General features: G+C 44.5%; 2 protein-coding genes and 1 pseudogene across 3 annotated transcripts in view; all 3 read left to right on the forward strand.

Annotated features, from left to right (window-relative positions):
• LOC144149144 (uncharacterized) overlaps positions 1 to 22,918 on the forward strand; it is a 580,336-nt gene that overhangs the window by 206,021 nt on the left and 351,397 nt on the right. The window lies entirely within an intron of this gene.
• Positions 1 to 22,918, forward strand: part of LOC144149677 (pancreatic triacylglycerol lipase-like) — a 42,425-nt gene that overhangs the window by 7,252 nt on the left and 12,255 nt on the right. Inside the window, exon 3 of the mRNA XM_077681332.1 lies at positions 14,600 to 14,728. Coding sequence (XP_077537458.1) covers positions 14,600 to 14,728 — 129 coding nt within the window. The remainder of the gene's footprint in view (positions 1 to 14,599; positions 14,729 to 22,918) is intronic.
• LOC144149678 (uncharacterized) lies at positions 5,499 to 6,771 on the forward strand (annotated as a pseudogene).

Here is a 22,918-nt window from a genome sequence, read left to right on the forward strand (position 1 = left end):
TAGACGAACTAAAGGCCACCCTTATGAACAGGAACCACCCCGAAAGCTCGCTCGATCAGGCGTACCAATGTGTGTCTAATCTCGAAAGGGATGACGTTCTCAAGAAACAGCGGCAAAACGAAAGCGCCAGGCCACCTGCCCTAATAACTAAATTTTCAAACGCCCTCCCAAACGTAAACAATATACTGCGGAAGTAATACCCCATTTTAGCCAGTAATGACCGACTTAAAAAGACTTTCCCGGAAGCACCAAGGGTTACCTACCGGAGAAAGAGGAATCTAAAATATATTTTAGTCCATGCTAAAACAGGGCCTTCAAAGCAACCAGTCATAACCAGCTGCTCCCGCCCCAGATGCAAGACTTGTAGGCACCTGCAAACAGACTGCGTTGTAAAAAGCACAGCCAGTAATTATGTCCACAAGATTAATTCAAGTTTTACGTGCACTTCATCCAACATTGTGTATATGTTGGAATGCTCAATGTGCCACAAACAGTATATAGGCGAAACGAGCCAACCTATGAGCCTACGACTTAATGGTCACCGGGCAGATACTCTTAGCAAATCCTCCATAGCTGTAGCGCAGCATTTCAACCAACCAGGCCACAATTTTGATGACCTTAAGGTATATATACTTCAGTCAAATTTTAAGTCCCCTAGGGACAGGAAATACCGAGAATCCTACTTAATTCACAAATTCAACTCCATGGAACCTGCTGGAATTAATGCGTCTAAGGGCAACTTGGAATCCTTGCGATATTCACCGGGAGTACAGCATTAGGCATTTTCTTGCATATTCCTCATCCAAAGACTATGACCGTTCACTCTGCTCTGTACCTGGTCACCTAATTTCTTTTTCCTTTTTTTTTTCATTCCTTAGTGTCTAGCCTAATACTCGCCCTCATGCCTCCAACCTTTGCTTTTGGAATTCAATTTTATTTATTTAATTTCTCTTTTTTTTTTACTCCGCGTGGTCTTGTGCCCCGTACGTCACTCTAACTTTATCTTTTCGTTTTTGAGTTTCAGGACAGGCCTGTACCAGGAATGTTGCCGTGGGTGACACGTGCCATTTCAGCTGCCGGGCCATTGCTTTTTCTTTTGTGTGTGGGTTTATGTGGTTTCCCTCCCTGTTTTTTCTCCTTTTTTATTTTTTTCTTGACCTAGTTAGTTTTCCCCCGTCTCTATCTTTTCTTTTGACCTGAGGCTTGCAGATAGTTTCTGATAAGGACCCCACCCTCACCGCCTGGTCTGCTTCCGGCGGTTCTGAGATCCTTTTCCTATACCCCGCGGCGTGTCAATAAGCACCCTCTCATCCTTTCTGTCCGAAAATTCTACGAATATCAACCACCAGCTGACTTCCGTGTGACCTACTTCGCGGCTTAAGCTAGACAACCTTCTTGGCCCCTCAATCTCTCCCCCGACACACTCCGAAACCAATCAGCTTGCTCAATTTCCCTTCCATCTTTCCCTCTCCTTTCACCTGGGGTCCTACCCCTATATAAACCCTGCCTGCCAGGCGAGAGATTGCCCTGAGGAAAGCAAGTTCTCTTTGCTGAAACGTAGGCCACAATCATGCTTTTACCTTGTTCGAAGTTTTTCTTCTCTTGTGTTCTCTACCATCTTCAAAGTTCTACTACTCCCTATATATATATATATATATATATATATATATATATATATATATATATATATATATATATATATATATATATATATATATATATAGAGAGAGAGAGAGAGAGAGAAAGATAGGTCAGCAGTCTACAACGCCAAACGAGGCATAGGGGTATGGTTAGGCTCTTTTCTTTTTCACTAGGGTTAATTAAGTAAACATTTTTTAAAATTATACAGAAGAAAGAAAGAAAGAAAAACACGCGCCCAGAGTGGGGGCGCGTGTATTTCCTCACCGAGCCCCTCATTTCCTTACTATATTATTCTGCGAGAGCCTAGCGAGGGTCTCGGTTCTGGCAGCCTTGATGCCTAGGTAGCATAAGAGGGCTTCCCGCCAGTAACCCGCTCATGACAGGCTGTAGACGTTCGAGTCACGCCCCGGGGGTTAAAAAGAAGGTCCCCTTCTCCCCGTGTAGTCAGAGTGGCGCTGGCTACCACCCTCAAGCGTCAGATACACTTCTAGTAAATATAAATAGCCCAGAAAGTGATGGAGAACACAGTCGCCCAGATAGCCGAATTGGTAAGGCACTCGACGTGTAATCGAAAGGCGTGGGTTCGGTCCCCACTCTGGGCGCGTGTTTTTCTTTCTTTCTTTCTTCTGTATAATTAAAAAAATGTTTACTTAATTAACCGTAGTGAAAAAGAAAAGAGCCTAACCCTACCCCTATGCCTCCTTTGGCGTTGTAGACTGCTGACCTATCTTTCTGTATGTCCTCAACGAGCCCGTCATTTCCTTACTATATATATATATATATATATATATATATATATATATATATATATATATATATATATATATATATAGCGAATCAGAATAGGAAATGAGGGGCTCGTTGAAAATAACACAGAAATATGGGTTGGCAGTCGAGAAAACCTCGGAAAGCAAAGGGGAGGATGTGGTAGATCATTGAAACAGATTAAGAATTTGGAAAGAAAGAAAGAAAGTGAAGAAAAAATGCCCGCCAGGTGGGATCCGAACCCAAGACCTCCAGAATACCGGTCTGGTGCGATAACCACTACGCTACCGGCGGGGCGATTTTCCCATTCACTTTCTGGGGTATTTATGTTAGGTATGTTTGTTTCCTGTGCTTGGGGGTGGTAGCCTCTGTTCTGGCAGTCTTGTTGCCAAAGGGAGCTTAAGAGGGTTCAAAGCTGGTCGACCACTCTGGACATGTCGTAGACACTCGAGTCACGACCCGGGGGTTAAAAAGAAGGACCCCTTCACCCCGATTAGTCCGAATGGCGCTGGCTACCACCCCCAAGCACAGGAAACAAACATACCTAACATAAATACCCCAGAAAGTGAATGGGAAAATCGCCCCGCCGGTAGCGTAGTGGTTATCGCACCAGACCGGTATTCTGGAGATCGTGGGTTCGGATCCCACCTGGCGGGCATTTTTTCTTCACTTTCTTTCTTTCTTTCCAAATTCTTAATCTGTTTCAATGATCTACCACATCCTCCCCTTTGCTTTCCGAGGTTTTCTCGACTGCCAACCCTTATTTATGTATATATATATATATATATATATATATATATATATATATATATATATATATATATATATATATATATATATATATATATATATATATATATACAGGGTGTCCCAGCTATCATGCACCAAGATTTAAAAAAAGTGCAATGGCGTTACTTGAAGAAAACCTAGTGCCTAATGTTTGCAGTACCGTGACCAAGCGGACAGTATTTTCTTCATTAAGGAGACTTAACTAATTAGTTGTAATAATTATCTAAATCGAGAAGTACTGACCCAATCAATAAGTGTCAATGAGGCACTTGTAGGTGCCCACGAAATGCATCTAACTGCGCTATTCTCAGCGAAGAACTAATTGCGTACTCGTTCATTCTGTCTGATCAAGAGAACCCGCGATATATGAAAAAAATACCACGTGACGGCGCCTCTGCGTGCATACTTCAATGCAATTATCGCACCAGACCAGTGTTCTGGAGGTCGTGGGTTCGGATCCGACCCGCGGACATTTTTTCACCACTTTCTTTCTGACTGAAAAAATTCCTCATCTGTTTCTATGACCCACCACAACCCCCCCCCCCCTTTGCTTTCCGAGGTTTTCTTGACTGCCAACTTTTATTTTCTGTCTCAATTCACCGAGCCCCTCATATCCCATTTCTGATTCACTATATATATATATATATATATATATATATATATATATATATATATATATATATATATATATATATATATATATATATATATATAGGGAGAGTCGGGAGGTTTGGGACGGTTGGAGGAATGGGACAGCTCGTCTATCTCTCCAAGAGTTCGTTCAAACACGTTCATCGGCTGCTCACGAGATGGCACTAGCATACCGATAGCCTGGCCTAATGGTGGCCGTCTTCAGCGGATGGAGCTTTCTCTGACTACAACTCTTGTTTTTCACGTGTCAAAAGTAAGTATCCGCTTACTCAATTACACCTCTCTAAGTTTTAAACCGCCCCGCCTATGCTGATACCAATTTTTCTTCGAAAACACGCGTTAGGGTCGTACTTCATGCAATAACAAGTTTAACCCTAACAAGAGAATTATCGCCATTGAATGCATTTTTCGTTGGGCGAACCGCCTGGAGAGGAATGGGATATTTGAGTCGAGGGTGGAACGGGACAGTGTCCCATTCCTCCCCACCATACGGCTGATGCTGTGTCTAGCGAATAAGCTTCAATGCTGTGCCGCTTTAGTTCCGAAAGCAGTTATTTTTTTATTTGTTATTTAAAGTGTACAAATGCTTGGTGTCGTGATGTTAAATAACAGACAGCTGTTTCTGCCACAGTTGACGTTAAGACGCGCTAAACCAACGGGGCATCACAAAATGCAATGTTTCTCCACTCAAAAGGTGTGATTACTGTACACATTTGCGAGAAGCCCGGAATGAGCACGTGAATAGTAGGCAGCAATAGGAGTGCTGTTACGTGCATGCAAGGAAGTTAAGCGTGCTTGGTGTGCGTGAATATTTACATTTGCCAATTTTTGATCCATTTCCATTTTCAGGAAGATGCCGCGGGTTTACAAAAGGAAGCCTCCCGACAGAGCTGAAACATTGAACAATTTGATCCTGGATGCTGTGAGATTGGTGTGCAATGAAAAAAAAGTATAAGAGACGTAGCAGAAGCTTTTGAAATATCATAATCCTCGCTTGGCCGAGCAGTGAAGAAGTACAGAGAATGCGGTGACACAGGTGGCATCATGTTCATGTCCAATTTGGTCTGCGGAATGGTCTTCACAACAGAAGATGAAATACTCTTGAAAGAATATTTGCTGAAAGCAAGCACAATGCATTATGGGCTTACGAGAATGCAAGTTCATTCACTGGCGTACGGGTTTGCCACAGCCTTAAACAGGAAGTGCCCGGCGTCATGGGAACAGAACAAGGTAGCTGGAAGAGACTGGTTTATGGACTTCATGGACCGCCATCCCGAGCTATCGCTTCGATAGCCAGAAGCGACGAGTCTGGGTCACGCAACAAGCTTCAATAAGAACAACGTCGATGCTTTCCTTTCAAACCTGATAAGTGTCTACGACCGATACAAGCTAACTCCGGAGCGCATTTACAATTGTGATGAAACGGGCTTCACAACTGCACACAACCCACCAAAGGAAGTAGCAGCACGTGGAGAAAAGCAAATTGGTCAGGTTACATCCGCAGAACGCGGCGAACTGGTGACTGTTTTGTGCACTGTTATTGCCATCGGAAACGCCCTGCCACCAGTGTTCATTTTGCCACGCGTGAGGTTTAAAAATTTTTTTCTGAAAGGCGCCCCGGCAGGAAGCCTCGGTTTGGCAAGCAAGTCGGGATGGATGTCCAGCGAACTGTTTTTTTTTTGGCATTAGAGCCCACTGTGAGACATACGAAGTGCTCGAAGGAGAACCAATTTTCTTAATTCTCGACAATCATGAAAGCTACGTGAGCATCAACACCATCAACAAGGCCAAAGAGAGCGAAGTCATCCTGCTGACCTTTCCCCCACACTGTAGCCACCGCCTGCAGCCACTTGATGTGTCCGTCTACGGACCATTTAAATCTCGGTACAACGCTGCTTGCAATGATTGGCTCATAAATAACCCCTGAAGGCCATCTCCATCCACAATGTTGCACAACTAGTTGTATCCGCCTACGTATTAACGGTGACACAAAAGAACATAATCTCGGGCTTTCAGAAAACTGGAATTTGGCCTGTCAATAGCAAGCCCTTCACTTCGGATGACTACATGATGTCATCAGTCACTGACAGACCCGTAACATCCGTAAGCGGAGAGGTGTCACGACAGACGGCCACCATCATCATGAAAACAGACAGCGCAAGCCGACTGGAAAGTGATTTGAACTTTGAGACAAGCGGCCATGGAGCTCGCAACGTCTCTACAGATGTCTTCCCACCTACTGTCGCCAACGCATCCTCGATGTCAACTGCATCTCCCAGCCGGATTGTTCCAAGCGACCTAAGGCCCTCCCCTAAGGCTGCACCGCGTAAGACAGGGCAAAAAAGAAGGAAGAAAGGTAGGACAAAAGTACTTACGGATACACCCGAGAAACATACGATTGAACAAGAAGCTGCAGAGAGGCCGGCACGATAGAGTCTGAAAAAAAGAGCGCTTATCATAGCTAAGAGTGTCGCCACTACCCGCCCAAAAAAGAAACGGCGACTTCAGAAGGAGTTCAGTTCTTCCAGTGAAGACGACACTGTTGCCGTTGCATTTGATGATTGACACAGTGACATGTCGGGTTCCGATAATGAGAGGCGGGACATTTGTGAGGCCGATTGCCCAAACGAAACTGTTCAAGTGACAAAAGGCGATTTTGTCCTTGTCAGATTTGGTAAGAAAAAATCTGACGTTTATTACACGGGTAGAGTCGAAAGTAGTGACAGTATTGACGTCAGTGTCCAGTTCCTTCGAAAGAAAGAAGAGAGCTCAAAATTTTACTTTCCTCCGCAGAAAGATATAGGGACTGTGCCAATGACGGATATTGTGATGAAGCTGCCAGCGCCAAAAACTATTGGGGGAACGAAGCGCCTGCAAGCTTGCTTCAAGTTTGATGTGGAACTATTGGCTTTTATTGCCCGCTGAAGACGTTGGGACCGATACTTTACTGGCGTCCCATTCCTCCCATAGGATATCCCACTCCAGCCGAAGGGACGGGTGGAATGGGACAGATTTTAGATGTTAGAAACTATTTTTTTGCTGTTGCGCTAGAAGTGGCAGTAACCCGTGTTTCTCAGAATTTGCGCAGCTTGTTTCGACTTGTACTATAATCCATCAACTATCTTTTTGGGTTCAAAATAAACAAAACTAGAAATGCATTTGTGGAAAGTGTCCCATTCCTCCCGACTCTCCATATGTATAAAAACGCAGACAGAGCGCGAGAAGGTAAGGTAAGTAGAGACAGCGACAAATGAGCAAAACATTAAAAAACGAACGTTTACTGACGTTTCAGGAATGGGACTTCCTTTCTTCAGACAACAGAATAAGTTGGTTTCAGGGATATATATATATAGAGAATGTAGCAAGGGATAGGGCAGGGGAAGAGAAGGGAGAATTTGTACAACGGGATCGTGGCTGGTGGGCAGCGGAAAAAAATGAGAGAAGTGGAAGAGGGAAAAAAGATAACAAGAAATCACAGTCACGTGGTCCGAACATGCGAAAAAAACGAGAAAAAAGAAACAACAAAAACGTTTAACAAGATACGCCGATTTCCACCCTTAGAAAAAGGAATGAAACAGAGGGGTCACAACAAGATATCCCCATGCACGCATTTAGCATGAGCATAAAAAAGATAACAAAGAAATCAGAGTCGTGCGTAACGGACATGGAAAAGAAGTATGAAAAAAAGAAATTATCAAGGTAATTGCTATCAGTACCCCATGGCAATTGGGGTAAGAGAGTGGTCAAAAGAAGAGATGAAGATATGCCCATGCACGTATATGGCGCACATCAGGCCGTACATATCCGTTCTAAGAATCAGAGTCAGGTGATTGAAACATCAAGAAGTACTATTCTCGTGAGTCGCGACTAACAAACCGCCACGTGTAGTAAAAGAAATGGTGTACATAAGCCCATTGGAACCGGGAAATTACGAGAAAAACGTCTTATTCATGTAAAATTTGCTGTTGGCCTACCATGGCATGCGCAATATATTGCACACCGGGATTCAGTGCACGAAAAAAACCAAAATCACATATTGCACGTAATAAAAGAAAAGACAGTTCTCCAGCTGAAAATTATAGCAATGAAACTGCTAGAAGCAGTTTCTTGAAGAAGTAAAACAAAGAAAAACGTCGCAGCGAGTGCACCGAAACTTCGTGCGTGAGAGCATCCGGGGTTACGGCAGCTTGATGGTGACTTTTGATCAGAAAGCTCGGGCATGTCTGGCGCCCGCTGTCCTGAAAGAGACAGGTGGCAATGTTGCTGTCGTGGTCGCAGATAGTTTGGGTGGCGGTTCTTCGTCGCTTTCACAAACGTCCGGTCCCTCTCTCAGCAAATGGTGAGCAACAAGCAGTTTAAAATCCAGCAGTTTGAGCCGGTTTTTTTGTGCGACTTGCAGCATTTCACTGTCTTCTTGGTATTGATAATTGATATCGATAAATTGATATGAATATTGATAAATTGATAACGTTGTTACAAACCAAAAAAGCTTATTTGGTAGAGATAAATATCAATTTACTGCCAGGTCATCGTAACAGTACACACGGCGCACACACTCGAAATTACCTAATGCAATGTACCTCGATCCCAGTGTGCAATAAAATGTACACAAAAGAATTCAGTGCCTCAACAAAGAAAATACACATTTGCGTGAAATAAAATTGAGTTCTAGATGATCCCTACAGATTCAAGAATCCATTGAACACAAATTTTAAACCATTCCTTAAAGCGATTAGAAAATAAAATGATGTTACTTGGCCGGGCCGAGTAGAACGACTTCACGGGAAGGGAGGCCATCGTCAAAATGGCGCGTAAAAAGAACCGCGCAGTCGACTTCTCCCACTCTCCGCTAGATGGCACCACATGTCTGTGCAATTCTTTGCACAGGCAGTCTTTGCTTCTACGGCTGTTGGAAAACCGCTACAGCGCTGAGAACGACTGTGCAATATATTGTACACTGGTTCTCACGAGGCTATACTTGGCTTCTGGTGGTAGGAGGAAAGAGTAGCGCGCACAAAAGCAGGCAGACAGGCAGTTTTGACAGAAAATGAGTGTACATTCCTATAAAAAGAGCATCAAAAAGCAGAAAAAATGACCGACAGCGTCAAACAAGTCATTTAAATAAGATAACAGAAGACAGTGAGCGCACATGACGCGCATCTGGAGGTACACATCTGGTTGGCACATGGTACCAGTTCAGAGAACGCCGATGCGGTCACAATAATAATTACAAAACAGGAATACAAGGAAGAAAGGGGCGAGGAAAGCAAGCAAACACGCTCGCGTGCAGGAATCGATTACAAGGTGATAGTAGCAAAGCTAACTATGGCATCGCAGCGTTATACCCATAACATAATGTCCAGACTTGCTGCTCAGATTGGGTTTAGTGAAACCGCTGTGCTAAAGAACGCGGTGCTAGTACGCAACTATAGCCGTCTACTAGGGGTCGCCAACTGGTGGGACAATATTATCGAGGGAAAGAGATGCACAAGCCCAACACTATCCTCAGAAATGCAGAATTCCAGCATAGAATAAAAATGAGACAGGGGGAGGAGAAGACAAAAGCCGGAATTTTAATCGGAGGAAAGACGCGTCAGTTTCCCATAACTTTTATGCATACAGAACGACGCTGACTTAAACTTCCAGATAAGGTGGAACTCACGAGCCTCACGATTCTCATGAGTTTTAAAAACTAGATTCGAGAATTGCGGCAATCAGCTGTTCAAAAGAATGATCAGGATTGTTAACATGCCTTTATAGAGGCAAAAAGGGAAAGTTTTTGCATGACAGCGGTGATTATTAAACCTCAAATGGAAGGGTGTTTCAGTCTGGCCGATGTATTGTTTGCCGCAGAGGGTGCATTACAGCAGGTATACGACGTTGGGGGAGTCACAGTTAAAGTTCCCTTTTACGTTAACAAAATGGTTTAAACCGGGGTAATTGAAGAATAATGGGAGAGGCCTTTGCCCTGGAGTGGGCATAGATAGGCTCGTGATGGTGATGATGTGATGAATAGTTTAAAGCTGTGGTGGCGGCGCGCTGTGTGGCCGTCATTTGTGGGCTTACGTTACCCGTGGTTCGTTACAGGGCGAGTAATCAGTAGTCTGTGGTCGGCTGATGCTGGATTTGGGGAGAACGTCGCACATATTTTTGCTCCGCTTATAAACTACGCGTAGCGGCTCGGTAAATATTCCTTTTATGCGTTGAGTTTGAACAAGGGGACTGTGATGTTTCGTTAGTATGGATGCAGCTTATACACTAACGCTATACACTAACATTCCGCATGCGGATGGAATCACCGCTGTAACATGTGCGTATGAGCAGTCGGCTGGTGACAAACCTATCGATTCTCTTACCCTTGAAACTTTACTTCACCTTACCCTTGAGCTCAGCAATTTTGAGTTTGATGGTGTCAATTACGTGCAAGTCAGCGGAACGTCAATGGGGCCAACAAGTGGGCCAACTACGCGAATAACTTTATAGGATGTTTAGAGTCAAACTTTCTCGCAACCCAAAATTTCAAGCCACTGTACTACGAAAGGTATATAGACGATATATTCTTGATATGGCCCCATGGGGAAATGGAACTTTTACGTTTATTGAGGCTTTTAACCTTGCGTATTCTAGTATCTCCCTCTCTCATTCTTACTCTATGCACCGCATAAATTTCCTTGATGTTACACGGTTTCTCAGGGCTGGCGTCTCGCTAATCTCCTCAGGAAACCTACGCACACGCGCCAGTATTTGCACTTCCAGAGCAGCCATGTCTGGAACTGCAAGAGCTCCATACCTTATAGCCAATCTCACCGTTTTAGCCGAATCTGCACAAGGCAAGCGGGTTTCCATTCTAATTGCATAGAACTTCTAACTTCCATTCTATTTGCATACCCAGACCAGGTAATGGACGACGCGATTACCCCAGCTAACCAGTTGAGCCGCATAGAAATTCTCTGTATAAAAGCTCCGAAACCCAATCCCCAAAAAACCTCGTTTTGACCCTTTCGGACTCTTGCCCGAAAGTTGCATCAATACTAAGGAATAATCATAATATGCTTGTTCAAACTCAACGCCCAAAAAGAATATTTTGTGAGCCTCCACTCGTTGTTCTCAGACGGAGCAAAATTATGTCCGACGTTCTACCCAAATCTAACATCAGCCGACCATAGTCTACCTGTTGCATGCCCTGCAACAAACCGCGGTGTAAGGTATGCCCACATATGGCCACCAAACAGCGCGCCGCCAGCATGGCTTCAAACCATAATGTTAATGTAAAAAGGAACCTTCACTGTGACTCCACCGATGTAGTATACCTGCCGGAATGCACCCTCTCCGGCAAACAATAGATTGGACAGACTGAAACAGCCTTCCGTTTTAGGTTAAACAATCACCGCTCTCATGCAAAAACCTGCCCTTATTTGCCTCTATCAAGGCATGTTAACACTCCTGGTCATTCCTTCGGCAGCAGAAGGCCCAATTCCCGAATATAGTTTTAAAACGCATCACGATCGCGATGTTCGTGAGGTTCGCGAGGTTCATGAGCCCTACCTTATCAATAAGTTTAAGTCAGTGTTGCTTGGAATCAACGAAAGTTTTTGGAAACTGACGTGTCTTTCCTCCGACTAAAATTTCAGGTTTTGCCTTCGCCTCTTACCCCTCTCTTGTTTTTATTCATATGCTGGAATTCTGCATTTCCCTGAACAGTGTCACGCCTGTTCAACTCTTTCCCTAGATAATAACCTCCCATCAGTTGGCGACCCCCACTAGACGGTTATAGTTGCCAGCAAGCACCACAATCTTTAGCACAGTGGCTTCACTAAACGAAATCCGACCAGCAAGTATAGGTATTATGTTCTGAGTATAAAGCTGCGGTACGATTGATGGCTTTGATACTCTCTCCTTCTAATCGATTTGTGCACGCGAGCGTGTGGGATTGTTTTCCTCTTTCCTTCGTTTCTTGCATTCCTGTTTGCTAATATTCATTTCTGACCCCCTCGGTGTTCCCTGAACTTGTACCTTGTACCGACCAGACAGTACCTCCAGGTGCGCGTGCTATGCGTGCACCTGCCTTCTGATAGCTTTCTTTTCATGACTTGTCTGACCATGTCTCCTTTCTATATATATATATTCTCGTAATCTGGAGGTCGTGGGTTCGGATCCCCCCTGACGGGCATTTTTTCTCCGCTTTCTGTCTTTCTTTCCAAATTCTTTATTTATTTCAATGACCTACCACAGCCTCCCCTTTGCTTTCCGAGGTTTTCTTGACTGCCAACCCTTATTTCGATATATATATATATATATATATATATATATATATATATATATATATATATTGTAAGATGGGTTCATTTCCGAAGGAACTGCTGCAGGATTCTCAGCGAAGGCAGTCCAAAGCAAGCGGGGCAGACGGCTGGCTCTCACGCGCTCTTCTAGCGATCCACGCTGATGATGATGCTTTTCCGGTGCACCGGTGCTTCATCTTCCTTGTCGTTATTGTACGATGGCCAATCTCCTTGAAAGGATAGCGGATAGTTAACATTGAACTGTTCATCGCTGTTACCTCTTCCGCACTACAATATATATACATACATATAAATATATATATATATGTATATATATATGTATATATATATATGTATATATATATAGAGAGAGAGAGAGAGAGACAGAGAGAGAGAGAAAGAGACACAGAGAGGGAGAATCAGAAGGGGAATTGAGGGGCTTGTTGAATAACAATAGAATAAATGTTAAGCAGTCCAGAAAGCCAAGGAAAGAAGCTCGAAAAAGCACTACGTCATTTATTATCCTTGAGACGAATATAGTTTTATAGAGAAAGAAAGTGGCGAAAAGCAAAGATAAAGTGGGGAAAATGTACCCGCCAGGTGGGATCCAAACCAACTACCTCCAATGTCCCTTTGCTTTCCTTGGATTTCTTGACTGCTTATATATATATATATATATATATATATATATATATATATATATATATATATATATATATATTGGAGGTTGTGGGACCACACGGCGGGCATGTTTTCTACGCTTTTTTTTTCCTCCACATTCTTCCTCTTTTTCCAAATTCTATATCTGTTTCCATTACCTGCGACATTCTCCCCTTTGATTTCCGAGGTTTCATTTACTGCCAAGCCTTATTTCTGCCTTCATTCAACGAGCCCCTCGTTCCCTATTCTGATTCGCTACATGCATAGCGAGGGCCTCTGTTCTGGCAGTCTTGGTGCAACAGGGAGCTTAAGAGGGTTCAACGCTGGTCGACCACTCTCGACATGTCGTAGACACTCGAGTCACGGCCCTGGGGTTTAAAAGAAGGTCCCCTTCACCCCGAGTAGTCAGAGTGGCGCTGGCTACCACCCCCATGCGCAGGAAACAAAATTACCTAACATAAATACCCAGAAATTGGAGGGGAAATATAGCCCCGCCGGTAGCGTAGTGGTTATCGCACCAGACCGGTATTCTGGAGGTCGTGGGTTCGGATCCCACCTGGCGGGCATTTTTTCTCCGCTTTCTTTCTTTCTTTCTTTCTTGCTTTCTTTCTTTCTTTCTTTCTTTCTTTCCAAACTCTTTATCGGTTTCAATTACCTATCACATCCTCCCCTTTGCTTTCCGAGGTTTTCTTGACTGCCTACCCTCATTTCTCTCTCTCTCTCTCTCTCTCTCTATATATATATATATATATATATATATATATATATATATATATATATATATATATCTAATTCTTTGGAGAAGGTAGTGGCCTCAGACCTCTGCCAACGTTTCGACAAGAAGACTTGTCTTTTTCACGGCATCAGGGTTCATCTCTGGCACACTGTTTTATAAATACAGATTGAGTTGGAGAGAGAGGGGGGAGTTTGTTAAGAACGGGGCCGGAAAGAGGACAGCAGAGTGGGTCAACGGTGGGTTGAAAGGAGCGAAATAGTGAGAGAAAAATAGAGGTGTGGTTATTGTGAGAGGACACCGCAGTACAGAAAGAGGGAAGACTACGCGGGAGTCGGAGAAAACAGGGGGGAACGGTTAAGCTGGGCTGCGGTGAGGCCGGGCGACCTCAAAGGAGGCTTCCGGGAAGATCGGGAACGAGAAGGGCGTCTTGGGGACCGTTGACCCACTCTGCTGTCTTCCTTCCGGCCCCGTTCTTAACAACCTCCTCCCTCTCTCTCCAACTCAATCTGTATCTATAAAACAGTGTGCGAGAGATGAACCCTGATGCCTTGAAAAAGACAACTCTCCTTGTCAAAACGTTGGCAGAGGTCTGAGGCCGCTACCTTCTCCAAAGTATTATTTCTATCTGGTGACCATCTTCAAAGCCCTCTCTCTCCCTAATATATATATATATATATATATATATATATATATATATATATAGTATAAGTAAAGAGTCGGATACACAGCAAGAACAATAACAAACAATGTTTACTTACGTAGCGGCAATGGGACTTGCCTTCATCAGAGTAAAGTTACATGATTGTAACTTTACTCTGATGAAGGCAAGTCCCATTGCCGCTACGTAAGTAAACATTGTTTGTTATTGTTCTTGCTGTGTATCCGACTCTTTACTTATACTATTTCTGCGCGCTTTGTGAGTTTATCTTTCTCTAGATTTATATATATATATATATATATATATATATATATATATATATATATATATATATATATATATATATATATATATATATATATATATACATGCGCGATGTTCTACTAATGTTGCTACTTGTGGGTGTCATTTGTATTTCAGGAAAATAGAAATGCTCATCATGCTCGAGGCAGATCTGCTCAAGTGCCAGTTGCTGAAGAAAGATTTCTATCTAATAAGAATCCGTTTTACTGGCTTTTCTATGGAATTTTCAGAGTTATGTTCAGAAAGGTGAGTAGGCAGAATTTTGCTACAAGAGTGACATAAATTTGAAAACTTGTGCAATAAAGTGTTCTGGGTGTCTAATATTTTCTGCAAGCGCAGAGGTTCTTGAAGCACCAATGCGTAAGTTGTTGCGGCTTGCTTAACGAATTTGTTCGGCTGGAATATATGATTTGGTAGTAGGTTGTGTTGTCAACTAATAGACTAAAAGAAGCCGTTTGTGGCAATGGCGGTCTTGATGGGCTCATTTTTGCCCTTATAGAAAAGAACCGAGTAGAGATTTTTTTGCTCTTTAATTTATATCGGCGCCAAGGCCATTGGGAGAGGGATACGTCAACACTTGCGCTGTTCCTTTCCTTCCTGAAATATTTCTGGCTGAAATAGCTACTTACCAGCCGGCAAGAGGCTGCGCGTAGCTAGATGTCAACTCCCGACACGATTCCCCTCTAGATTTAGTGGGGCAGAAATAGTTGCGTGCTAATGGGCTGCAACAGGCGTCAGGCTGTTGGTCCGCATGGGTCGGCACACTCACTCTTGAGTACACTCATTTATACGAATTTTAACTCAAACTCACGAGTGAGTAGGTTATGAGTACAAACCCAGATTTGAAAAGTGAGTACTATGGCGAGTGAGTACAGGCGTATATAGAGTACGCGTGAGTATAGTACTCATGAGTACAGTACTTATGATTACAATACTTACGAGTACGATACTCATGAGTAGAATACACATGAGTACAATATTGATGAGTACTGTATTTACAAGAGCTTGCGCTCGTCAGTAAAGTAATGTAAAGACGTTTTGTTTACGAACACGAGTCCAGACGCAAGTGTACGAGTCGCATAAATTTAGCGGTGCCGTTGCGGCGCTTAATTCTCAGGGATGGCAAAATTAAACAAAAATTGCACGTTTCTGCTTTCCCGATCTCTGTATTTTGGTGCTGGCGTGTTTCGGTGGTACGGCTGGGTGGTGGAACAGGAAAACCGACGGGGTGACGGCTGGGCGAACAACGCGGCCGCAGCTGCTCTGGTCGTGAAGGAACGTGTACATTATCGCCAATATTTTGGTTAAAAACACGTGGCCTGTGGAAGCGTGGGTGTTTCTTTGCGCCTGTTTCGTTCAAGTTGTTGTAGTGAAGAGTCAGCGGAGGCTGCTACAATGCGTTCATTACGCACACTGAAGCCGCTCTCTGTCTGTCTTCAGCAGTATTCAGCAGTCTGTGTTCAGCAGCCGAACCAGTCATTTAAATAGGCATGATTAATTTACGTTATTCGCGTACAATCCAATGCATGGTTTGTGTCCACAAAATTGTTCAAACCATTCAGCTGTGCGCATTCCAGCTTTAATGTTGTTGACGTACGTACGCGCGCCAACCTGAATAATTAGGCTTCTGTTTTAAAATATTTTCCTCAGATTCTCTACGACGATGGACTCGTGCAGTGCCGCCATTTACAAGTGAACATATAGCGCAGCCATGCAGGAGCGACGGTGGAAGTTTTTGCTCCATTGAAAATAAAACATCCGAGTCCATCTAAGCACATTCGTGGGTTACGAATCGGACAGAATAATGCCAGCTGAACTTTTACGCCGCCTTGTATCGCCTCGCATTGTCGAAGAGCTCTAACATCTTGCCACGGGAGGAGCACTTTGCTTTAGAATAGCTTTGATCTGCCTACTAGGCGATGCGCCCCTAGTCCGTTTTGCACCGAATAACGAGGGAAGTGATGACGATGAGGAATTTCGATGGTTGTTCTTCCCCTGTCTTCGTGTGCGGTATACTAGCGGACGACCACCCCTCGCTAGCAACTACTTCCGAGTTTAAGCTGGTACGATAGAAGGCGTCGTAAAGGGGCTGTTTTGATATGGTGAACGGCCACGCTAGACGCCAGGTTTTTCGCTTAAGCTCGAGCCTCGGAACGTCTGGTAAAATATGGCGCTTGCACATAACGAAACCACCACACTTTCCGATCGATCCCTCTCAGCTTCATCAGCGCTGCTCGAGGTAAGAGCCGCCGATTTTCAGTGTGCAACCAACGCGCTAACACAGCAAAGTACAGTGACGTCAGTCCTAATTTTGTACGCCTGCGTGACACGGGAAGGAGACGACACGTGAGTAAACTGAAGGTGCACAGCAGTCGCTCAGAATGCTGATTATAGAGGGGCTGTGGTGTGTTCTAGTCTGCCTGGTGACGTTGTTCGCGTTGTAATGAGGAGAAACGGAAGTGATGAAAGAGGTGCATTGTGCACGTTGTGACGCTACCGGCATCGACAGTGCATTATTTACTAACGCGATAGTGTTATTAGACTCCCTGTGGCTGCTAGCCATCCACTCTCAGCTGTACTCATCAAGCGTCCTTGCAAATACGTCACCGCTACCACCAGAAAGTTTCGACTGAGGCAGCAAGATTAGAGGACTGGGGCCCTATTTTCGACTGCACAAATTCCCGGGTAATTTGCCATGTTTTTTGCGCAAGCACAACGTAAGCAATCAGTGACGTGATGCACGTATAGCTCTGACGACATGCAGTGTAATTTGACGCTTCATTCATAAAGATCACACCCAAAGTATCAAATATTGTGCATAAAAGATATAAAAACACTTGGCAAACCTATAAAGATTAAGACAGTAGCTGAGGCTGGCAAGAGAAACACATTTCTTCGGGTCAAAATTGACGTCAACACCACAAGGCGATCGAGTAACGTTCTCTCAAAGCGAACGAAAGGCGGATGTCGACCTCCAGAGGATCACAGATTTTTTTTACCGTATCTGATTATTTCTTTCAAATATTTTTGGTACATAGTTGAGCTGTCTGCTTCAATGCAAGCTTTGTTGTGTCATCACCTGCCACGGCGCCACGCTATCGTCTGCTGCTATGTCACAAGTTCATGGCATGATCGCAGAAAAACAGGGCCGCGACCATCGCTTGTATGACACATAAGCGCAGCGAAGCGCTCCGCCTGATAACTGCGGATCGCACCGATGCCGCCAATTCCCTCATTCGTCTATCTCGACTTCAATCAGCGCTGTAATAAACCAAAGAGTCACTTTCTGTGTTACTTTTCTCTTAAATTCGATCATGTGACCCAGCAGCTTACTAGGACGAGTGTGGACAAATACCATGCATTGGGTTCTCTTTGTCATGGATGGGCTTGTACTGCCCTCTTCTGTTGCGGTTACGTCAAACAAATAATTTTCAATTTATTGCCAAGCATAAAAGCAAAATACTGCACGTTATTTGTATGCTCCGTGATCGCTGACTTGGAAACAGTTGAAACTAAATTTTTTTTCGGTAGGAAACATGGAAACAGCGTGATGGAAACAATTGAAACAAATGATGGAAACATGGAAACTAAATTTTTTTTCGGTAGGAAACAGCGTGCATGCGAAACCGCACCTGCTGCAAATTCGCGGACATTTCGCGGCGCCGAGAGCCGGGGCAATTTTTTTGCCCTATTTTGAGACAAAATCAGCTGCCATTTTCAAGATTTTTCATAGCATTACGTCACTTTCACGCAGGCTGAAGTTGCCAATGCACGACGTGATCGTTCCCGCCAACTGTTTAAATTACATTTACTTCATGCTTTCTCAGCCAATCACAGAGAGGGCGTGAATTACAGGCATTATTATTGTTGAATAGCAAAGACAGGTCTACGTTGTCATGTCTGGTGCTTTTATTCTGGTTTTTTATTGCCGGCCAAGAATTATGCGGTTTCAGTGAAGGTAAATAAGGCAAACTTTAGACCTGGTGCCCGTGAACGTCATAAAACGTCAAAATGACGACATTACACACAACCGCTTTGTCAACCGGAAGAACGTGACCTAAATTCAAAGCCAATCAGAAAAGACTTCCGGCAAATTCAAATATTTTCCGGGAATTTGTGCAGTCGAGAATAGGGCCCCTGGCCTGAACCTGTTATGCGGCGCAGGGGGAACTGAAGTGTGTAAAGGAGGACAATGATACTACGGCAGAGAAGAATGATAGTATACGCATTTTTAGGAGGCGCCGTGCCGGCTCAGTGAATTTCGTCCACCGCCAAGTCGGTGATAGCATACTCCACAGGTACGTTCTCTAGATGTGGCCGCAACTGACGCCATTAAACCGAAGGGTCTTTCCACGAAAAGGAAAAAAATACAAATTTCCGGTAGTTCACGTGCCCCAGCTACACCTGGGCTACGAGGCGCGGCGCACTGTAGGCTGCGGAATAATTGGAACTACCTGGAGAACTTTAAATGCGACGAAATCTTGACACGAGGGCGTTTCAGGTTTCTGCGTCCAGCATGAAAACGGCTGCCGCGTCCGGAAATTGATCCCGCGTCGTTGGGCCCAGTAGCGCTATGCCTTAACCACTCAGCCAACCCGGCGTATTTCCCCCCGAAGTGATGACCGCGCCAGAATTGGATCACCCAACTAAAACAGGGGCGAAGGATTACCGCCAGTCTCTCAGAAATCAAGGAAGGCATTGAATACGAGCAGAAACGAAGTAAACTGAAACGCATTCATCATCATCATTATCAGCCTGGTTGTGCCCAGTGAAGGACTAAGGCATCTCCGAAAGATCTCCAGCTTCGTTCATGCAGTGCTAGTGTTAACTCGTCTCTTTCACTCAAATTCACCCCGTTTCCCCTTTCCACTTCCCCCTCTCCCCTGGCAATAACCGCAAACGCAATAAGGCTCATTAAAAGACTTAATGGAGGGATAAGCTACGCAAACCCTGTATATAGGGTCTAATCACATAAATTTTCACACTACTTTTCAATATTACAGTGGTTGTGTCTACTCACCAAGCACTATTTGGCGAACGATGGAGGGCTCCATGCAGCAAAGTTAAAAATTATGTTAAAACAGGTACAGATGTCCTCCGAGAGAAAAGTCACGTATGAATGCTCGGTGTGGCTCTAGAGTCAAACGGTGGACCCGAAGCCACAATCACCAAAAAAGAGAAAACATTTAACCCATTGCCCGCATTATAAAACACCTAAACAAGAGAAGAGCTGGAAAGAAAGAAGCAGAAACGGTAAGACTGATTCGTCCACTGAATCGGAGCCGCGTATTGCAGAGCCTACCGTAAAAAAATTTACCCGCACCGAAGAAAATCAGAAAAAACCACCATCAGGACAGCACATAGGGTAGTCCTCAACGGCGCAATTTTGACCGTGAGACGACTGGCAATAGGCGGGCCACGAGTAGAGCAAAATGGATAACTACAGACGGATCTAGAAGAAGGAAAAAGGGGAGGTCCATCGACTCAATGGAAGGATGAAATAAGAACATTCGGGACAAAAATTGGTCTCGGCTAGCGCATGACAAGAGCGGTGAAGGTCAATGAAAGAAGACTTCGTTTTGCAGTAACCTTAAATAGGAGGTTGATGATGATGACGATAAACAGGCCCTTAAGTTTTGTTTTCATAACGCTTTTGAAAAAATTAAGGAAACCACCCTCCTAGCACCAAGAGAGGGGCAGGGAATACAAAATCGTGACGGGCCATCGTATGGAAGACAGGCTACCCCTCTGAAAAGACACGACTGCTCGCCATGGCTGATAGACATGTCACCAATTCGAGGAGTCCGAATAATAACTTTTCTCTCTCAAAAACACGAATCCAAACCTACACTAGAGCAGGCGATATGGCAGGATCAATTTCATTTGAAGAAAGTTCCAAAATTGTGAGACCACAATATACACCGAATCCGGCATCTGCGCAAGTGTAACGAGGCAGCAACTGTCGTAGTTGACTACTCCGGCCTTCTATGGACATGGCCCTTCTACGCACAGGAACAAAAAAACGGAAGTTGGAGACGTCTTGGATACAAGCGGAAGTACCGAATAAAAGATAACACATGTGAACAGACTCTCAAAGGGCTTTGGGATGTTTTCTGCATATAGAATATGCCTAAACGCTTCGGTAAAACACTCCCTCCCACTATTCAGAAAATAACTTTTCCGGTACACCAGGACACAACAGCCTGGAAGAGAGCGGCGCACCGACCAAGAGGCACGCCAACCCATATACCGTGCTCCTTGCGACCACTACCACCGCCCTCCCCTCCAAGAAAAACGCCAAGAACGTGTCCTGATAATACGCCTAGGAACCGTGATTTTTCCCCTTGCTTTAATTAGTCTCAATGCCGAAGAATCGCAAACTCTGTAGATGATAAACCAACACAACTATCTACAAATCTATGTAGGCTACGGTGTTCGTTGGGTACATCACGCATGAACTTAATATTCTGGTAATCAGGGAAACATCCACCCTCTTCCACGCAACATTGCCTCAAACAAAGGGACAACAACTCAATGCACATTGCACTTCTATCGAGGCGTGAGAGGCAGCTTTTCTCAGCGCGTTACCTCAAAACCAGCGCGGACTCATGAGAGGGCAAGGGAAGGAGCGGCTGCATACGGCGCCCTAGACTTCAGGTGCCATGCTTAAAGGAGCCATGAAGAGAAAACACAAGTTTGGTTCATTCAAAAGATTGTCTCGTTAGAATCATACTGACACCACTTTTAACGTAAACTTCGCTCAAATAAGCTACATAATTAGGAAAAACGGGAATGGTCATGCGACCCACCAGCTCATTTCCCGCAATAGAACCTATGATGTCACATGAGCTAAGCTCTGCGATTGGCGGAGGCTGGCAGAAGCAGACGCAAATTAGGTAGAGCTTACGAACTAGACGAACGAGCGATTTGCGCTTAAATTTAGGGCACATTCTTTACAAAGCAATAAGAATGATGGGACAAACAGTGGAAGTTACGAAAGCACATGTAAACATAGAAGTACTGATGCGTTCTGCTCTTCGTACTGCGCACAGCATGCTTGGTTTAGCTGCACAGCACTACGGGGCTTGGGGTTGTGTCAGACGACACTGGCCGATTGACGCAAGCAACGGTGTCTTACGTGACCCCATTTGTCGAGCGAGCACTGTTTCAGGGAACGAATATTTTCTCCCAGAACAAAAACAAGCCAGGTTTAAATGCGGGCAAAAACAAACCAAACGCTTGCCACGGTATGGTGGTGCCATCTAGGTTACGGAACGTAAAGAAACGCGGGAACAAACCAACACCGCTGTACAGGGTGGAGACAACCTTTGAACGGTCCCGTGCCGCCGCAATTGGGCAAACGGGCTCAACGCGTTATTCTTTTCGTTTCCCACGAGACCTAGCAACGCGAAACAGACAATATGATTCAAACTTCTTCAGTAAACCGCGTTGCTGCGATAATTTTAGCGCGGTTTTGACACAACGACTTGCTTCGGCGGCGAGCGAGCAACCGAAAATGGCGGCGCCAGCGTATACGTGTCTCTACCCTGTACGGCGTATGCGTGAATGAAGGTACTCTAGGCTGCAGAGCGGTCGGTTCCTGTGATGTCATTTGGGACCACGAAAACGCACGATTGAGCGGGAAAATCAAAATTTTAACCTAAATTGTTTAATGTCTCAGTGAATAAAGCACCGTTTGTATCCGGACAAGCGCTGGGGGCACTATAAAACACGAAATCTTTCGAATAAAACCAACTTGCATTTTCTCTTCATGGCTCCTTTAAGCCCCCTACCACCACTTTACCTCTTTTTCCTAAACTCCAACTATTTCTTCGGTAGGAGAGATCTTCTCCCTCTCTCTCTCTCTCTCTCTCTCTCTCTCTCCTCAAAAGCAAAAGGTTCCATCCGGCATACGCATCAGACCAGAAACACTTTGAGACACTGACATTGACACCTTCTCGCTAAAACGACCAGCACCCCGCAGCCGCAACGGTTGAGCCTCACACCTCAAGCGCAGACGGCCTTTGTCTATCCCGGGCCACGACGACTAAAAACCATCACTGCTAGTGTTTCCCTCTTCGCTGACCTACAGTGATCGTAAAGCACAGATCGAAAATACAGAAACTGTGTTCCAAAACGCTCCCTAAGAGGCGAAGTAGTGCTATCGCGTCTTACATCTCAAGACCCAAACGTAGATGTCACCTGAACGTGTTTTGAACAGAAGAGTGCACAGCGATTAAAGGGACACGAAGGCTGAATGAAATTTTGTTTTAACTGAATGATCATACGTATCATAGCACCCTCAGTTTTGGTTCGATGAGCAACGATGCGTTATATCCTGATAAATCCCCAAAGAAAACTTGCATTTTTCTCTCCCGCTTCCCTTCCTTTTCTGGTGACGTAGACATCGCGTCACCAAAAAGGAGCGAGGCACCG

The sequence above is a fragment of the Haemaphysalis longicornis genome, unplaced genomic scaffold, assembly GCF_048455015.1.
Source record: "Haemaphysalis longicornis isolate Haplotype H1 unplaced genomic scaffold, Haemaphysalis longicornis Haplotype H1 scaffold_8, whole genome shotgun sequence".
NCBI lineage: Eukaryota > Metazoa > Arthropoda > Arachnida > Ixodida > Ixodidae > Haemaphysalis > Haemaphysalis longicornis.